General features: G+C 40.9%; 1 protein-coding gene across 1 annotated transcript; it reads left to right on the top strand.

The window, feature by feature from the left end:
- Positions 1–2,168: 2,168 nt before the first annotated feature.
- LOC120704031 (proteasome subunit beta type-3) lies at positions 2,169–5,890 on the top strand. Its single transcript, XM_039988272.1, has 7 exons — positions 2,169–2,343; positions 2,437–2,618; positions 2,712–2,819; positions 4,012–4,101; positions 5,070–5,154; positions 5,342–5,436; positions 5,587–5,890. Exons 1-7 carry the CDS (start codon positions 2,338–2,340, stop codon positions 5,633–5,635), a joined length of 615 nt encoding a protein of 204 aa, XP_039844206.1. The 5' UTR covers positions 2,169–2,337; the 3' UTR covers positions 5,636–5,890.
- The last annotated feature ends 110 nt before the right edge of the window (positions 5,891–6,000 follow it).

Genomic DNA, 6,000 nt, shown 5'->3' with positions numbered 1-6,000 from the left:
TCATTACTTCTTGGGAATAGAGGTAAATAAGGTGAATGATGGCATAGTTTTAACTCAAGAAAAATATGCATCAGATTTGCTAAAGAAAGTTGGTATGTCAGATTGTAAACCGGTCAGTACTCCTCTATCTACCAGTGAAAAGCTGTCTTTATATGAAGGGTCGCCGTTAGGGCCAAGTGATGCATCACAATACAGAAGTATAGTAGGTGCTTTGCAATATTTGACTTTAACTAGACCTGATATTGCATTCTCGGTTAACAAAGTTTGTCAATTCTTGCATGCTCCTACTACTGTTCATTGGGCAGCAGTCAAAAGAATTTTGAGATATATAAAACAGTGTGTGCAGCTGGGACTTAAGATACAAAGGTCAGATTCAACCTTAGTAAGTGCCTTTTCAGATGCTGATTGGGCTGGTTGTGTGGATGATAGAAAATCAACTGGAGGATTTGCTGTCTTTCTTGGAGCTAACCTTGTGTCATGGAGTGCAAGAAAACAAGTAACAGTCTCACGCTCAAGTACTGAATCAGAATACAAAGCAATAGCTAATGCTACAGCAGAGATTATGTGGATACAGACATTACTCAAGGAGATGAGAGTGCCATGTCCACAAGCCGCAAAGTTATGGTGTGATAATATAGGTGCTAAATATTTATCTGCTAACCCTTTCATGCCAGGACAAAACACATTGAAGTTGACTATCACTTTGTAAGAGAAAGAGTTTTAAATAAACTCTTAGTAATTGATTTTGTTCCCTCTGGAGATCAAGTTGCTGATGGCTTCACGAAGGCACTGCCAGTTCGACTTTTGGAGAATTTCAAGGTCAATCTTAACCTAAGCTCGGTTAGGATTGAGGGAGGCTGTTGAAAGAGTCATGTAACTCTAGTATATTTCGGTTAGGATGCAGGATAACAATTAATCATGTGTTAGCCGAGAGTCAGCTTGTTGTTGTAGATTAAGTCTAGATCAGTTAGCATATATCTAGATTTGTTGTTGAGTATATCTCTTGTAACAAACTCTTGGCTGACCTTATCAGGTTGTTATCCTAGCGTCTATGTAAGCCACCTGAGGGGCTGTTCCTCAAATTAATCTATTAACACGCAAACACCAGAGACCTGAGTTTGGGCTCGGTGCTTCCATCATAGACGCCTCTGATTTTTCACTCATTGATCAATCGATATAATTATCATTTTGTTTATGTTTTTATTTGACTTAGCATTATATATCATGAGAAGACACGAAAGACGTTACATATCCACTAATTACGCGGAGCTCTTAAAATAAGAAGAATCATATAGGATACATTTATTTATAAGATTGTAAAGATGAATATTTGAAAATATACAAAACTTGTGTATATTAGGTCGAAGTTACTGGTAGGTGGATATTTGAAAGTTATGAGCCTGTTTGGTTGAGCTCCAAAATTTACCTTGCCAAAATGAGGGCAAGCCAAGATATTGGCATGCAAACTTCTTTTTGCCAAAATTTAGGTTTGGTTTGGTGCCATGAATTTTTGGACAACACTTGGTTTGGTGCCAAAACGTGTTAGCCAATATTTTGCCACTGATTGGTTTTATGTCAAAATTAATTGCCAATGTGGTGGGCTAGTAGTATCTGACTGAGTGAGTAGGAAATCGCACACACAAAAGGAGGGGAAGAGGAGTGCTCAGGCTGGAAGAGCCAAAATGTGGGCACCGAAACACTGAGTTTGATCTGCCAATTTATTTTTGATTTGAATCAAGGGAGCGCCAAAGTTTCGTCATGACAATAGTTTTGGCAAGGCACATATTGGACCTCAACCTAGCAGGCCCTATATCTCTTTTTCTTTGCTTTTGTAGATTCCATTAATAAATTAATAATGTAAAAATTAGTCTTACATTGACTGTATTTCCACCATCCCAAATTATAGACCATTTTAATAAATTTAAATATATAATTTTTGCTATGCATATCGAGATGCATATACACAAATAATGAATCGAGAAATCCTACACCATCTACAACTCTATATAATGGAGGAAGTACAAACCTGCTGCAAAACGCAAATAAATATTGTTTAGGAAAAATCGAATTCTATAGTTTGAATTTAAGAGACACCCTTACTAACCATGTTGACTCGATCACTCGAATAGAACCCCGATCACAAACCGCACACAAACTGAGGTGAGGTCGGACGGTTCCGGCATCGCTGGACCCTTCTTCTTGCTCACCAAGAAGCCCAACTCGGCCTCCATCAAAAAGCCCACCTCCGTCGCTACTACCACCCCTTTGCTCCGCTCCGCTCCTCGACGCCGACGCACCAATCGAACCCTCCTCCGCGACCTCGCCGCAGCTCCGGCCATGTCGGTGAGTACCCCCGACCACCGCGCCACCCGTGCCTTCCTCCCCTCCCTCTGGATCTCGAATTCCTGACGGGTTTTCGACCCCCGCCCCTCGCAGATCTTCGAGTACAACGGGTCCGCCGTGATGGCGATGGTGGGGAAGAACTGCTTCGCGATCGCCAGCGACCGGCGGCTGGGCGTGCAGCTGCAGACCATCGCCACTGACTTCCAGCGGGTGTTCAAGATCCACGACAAGCTATACATCGGCCTCTCGGGGCTCGCCACCGACGCCCAGACGCTGTGAGTCGCGGCTCCCGGATTCGGCCCCTGCCCGCCCCACGGGCTGTTTTTTTTTTTTGGTTCGGCGGCTTAGGGTTTTGGGTCCCTGTGCAGGTACCAGAGGCTGGTGTTTAGACACAAGCTGTATCAGCTGCGGGAGGAGAGGGACATGAAACCCGAGACCTTCGCCAGCCTCGTTTCTGCGCTCCTTTACGAGAAGAGGTGAAAATTTTACTACCGCAGTTTTGGTGGAATTGTGTAGAATACTGGATAGACCTTGCTTGGTAGTTCTTGTCTTAATGCTCTGCCAGATTGTGAGACAGTAGATGCACAATTTACTGGAATTTTGATGCTGCTTGAGTGTTTGGTCATAGGAAGGTCTACTGGAGACAAGTACAGTGATTTTAGTGTTGACATGTATTTTTGGGAACAGATGGAAGTGAAGCTTTGCGCTCACACAAATTTATGTCTAAAGTTTTTTTTAAAAAAAAAAATCAGCCGGCGGGGAAAGACCGCCCCCACAGTATTGCACTAAGAAGAAGCTCTTAGTTAACCGACCAAGAAAAGGCCCCGAACCCAGCTTCACCCCTACATGTCTGCACTATTACCTGGGCCGGCAACCACTGCTACTACGGTGCTACCCCTGTAGGGCTACTGGCACCCTGCAACTATTTTTTTAGGGTCGCCAGTGAGGGTTTCTTTTTTTTTTTGTGTGTGTGTGCGCGTGTGTGCCGCCAGGTCTTGGACCCTGTCTGGCAGCTCCTACACCTAGGGATCTGACCGTTATGCTATGAAAGTTTATGCTAGTGTATGTTGCACGGATTGCCTGTTTGTGGCTTTGTGCTGAATGTGCTTTCTATGAACTATACATCGGTGTTGCCACCATTAATTGTTTCGTTTGGATCCAAAAATAAGTACATACTTTTCTGTGCACAAGATATTAGGTTTTGTAATTGGTCAGAATATTCAACATCATACTGTAATGGTGTTTGGGGATGCAGAACTTTGACGCTAGATGTGTTGTTTTGTATTCTAAACTTGCTGCGACACTAAGGGAGTACTTCATATGTACTTTGTATGCTTGTTATGGTCAAGCTATGAATTATCTATTTTCTCCAGAATTAGCTGAACGTAAACCAACCTCATTGACAATTTTAAAGAACCCTTGTTACAACTAGAATGATATGTTGCAAAGTTTTTTCTTCTTAAAGGAGGAAGATGAAACTAAATCATTATCTAAGGAACTAGGGTAGGTATGCTCATATTTATGAAGATTCTGATTGATATGCACCGTTTTTTGAAGTCTTTCAATTTGCAGTTGCTCATAAATTATCTCTTGTGTTCCAGTACTGATGCTGACTCATGGCAATTGCAATGTTCATCTAATTTTTATCACGCCACATGAAATTTTCAGATTTGGGCCATATTTCTGCCAACCAGTCATTGCTGGACTTGGAGATAACAATGAGCCGTTTATTTGTACCATGGACTGCATTGGGGCAAAGTAGGTACCTGTTTACCTTGTTTTAACTTTTTGAACCTTGGTTTATTTCTGCTTGGAAAATTGCATTTTATGGTATTAGACTATTAGTGAAACCAATTTTTTTGGCTAATGAGTTTCATCATCCCATGCCATTGGTTTCATGGTTTGTAGAACTTTTCCTTATAGTTCGCAATTATTGTCCTGAAAATGGCATTAACAACCATGCTAGAAGTTCGAACCAGTTCCAAAAAAGGTCATGGCGCCAAAGGAATGTGAAAATTTCTCAATGCCATGGAATGAAAATTCTGCTATGCTTATCATCTACATCAATTTTACTGTGTTGATACGCCAATTTAAGTTCTTGTTCGCCTGGGGGATATATTTCACAATAAATAGGGCAAGATAATGTAACATGTTATTTAGCAAAAAAAAAAACTGTGCTAAGATACAATTCTGAATATTCAATATTGTTCATTTGATTCTTCCTCTTGGCGCACATGCACGCAACTTGTATTTATTGTAAACAAATACATGGTTGATCACAAAATTTTCAGACAAAAAAATTATTGATAATCTGAGTATTGGAACTTGCTCCTCAAATCTTATCTTTTCCCTCTGGTTTCAAATGTAAGTAGTTTAAGACATCCATACAGTCTCTAATATGACATTTTGACTTGCAATTATTTAATAATAGTACTATTTTAATTACAGAAAGGTATATACTATGAAAGTATCTTGTACAGTGAATCTAGTAACATCGATTATTTGTTTGTCAATCTATGTAACTTTGTACTTATTGATGTTTCACATTAATGAAGTTTGAGTGTTTGACCAACTAGAATCCTAAAACAATGTTTGGAACAGGGGAACTGTGCTTGATGATAATTTGTTTGTCGACCAAATTTGATAGCTCTTGTTCATCACCCTCATTATGCCTCTGTCAGTGCTGTGTTCTAGTGAACTGATTGAAGATGTATCTTCCTATGCAGGGAACTAGCCAAGGATTTTGTTGTTTCTGGGACAGCATCAGAATCTTTGTATGGTGCTTGTGAATCCATGTACAAGCCAAACATGGTATATGTCTTCCTACGCTTCATCAGCCTGTTTTCTTGAGAATAAGACATGGCATATGACATTTTTCACATTTGTTTTGGGTCTACCATGTTTATGAAGTTTCTTTTCTGGGCTGTACTTTTACTTCAGTTCTGTTCTTATTTTGAGCAAAGTGAAACAGTATCATCCTTTTTTTCTCATAACATAGGAACCTGACGAACTCTTCGAGACTGTATCCCAAGCTCTGATGTCATCAGTAGATCGTGACTGCCTTAGCGGGTGGGGAGGATACGTGCTGATCGTGTAAGTTCACTGGAATGAACTTTCTGTTACCACTCTTTAGTGATATCCACCATGTCTCTAAAAGAAATTGATAGTAAAGAGTAAGGAATCGTTGTACCAGGGAACTTCATTTGCTTATTATCACCTTATGTATCGCGCTTGTGGGTGCAGAACGCCGACTGAAGTGAGAGAACATGTGGTGAAGGGCAGGATGGACTAAATCAGCACCCTAGATTTCTTTGCCGCTTTCCGGTGCTTTGATGCCGGCATGTTACCTCCGGTCTGACAGCAGTATCTCGGTGCTGTGTTTGGATTGTGAAGTAACATTGTATCATCACAGTTGATGTTACATTCTCTGAGGGAACATTTGATTTCTTTGCCCCACTCACTTTGTTTGGCGAGACTTGTGACGCTCATGCATGGTGCATTTCAGCTTAATGGTGGAATACTGAATCGATACTATTATTCGAGCTGATGTGGGATGAGTCGGTTAAGAGAGACCTTAAAGAGTGGAATATCTTTAAAGAGATAGCTTTGGATAGGAGCGTTTGGAGACTAGCTATCAACGTGCCTGAACCTTGAACT

This window comes from Panicum virgatum, chromosome 4K (genome assembly GCF_016808335.1).
Source record: "Panicum virgatum strain AP13 chromosome 4K, P.virgatum_v5, whole genome shotgun sequence".
Classification (NCBI taxonomy): Eukaryota; Viridiplantae; Streptophyta; class Magnoliopsida; order Poales; family Poaceae; genus Panicum; species Panicum virgatum.
Note: the sequence above shows the minus strand (reverse complement) of the source record. Positions and strands in the feature narration are given on the sequence as shown.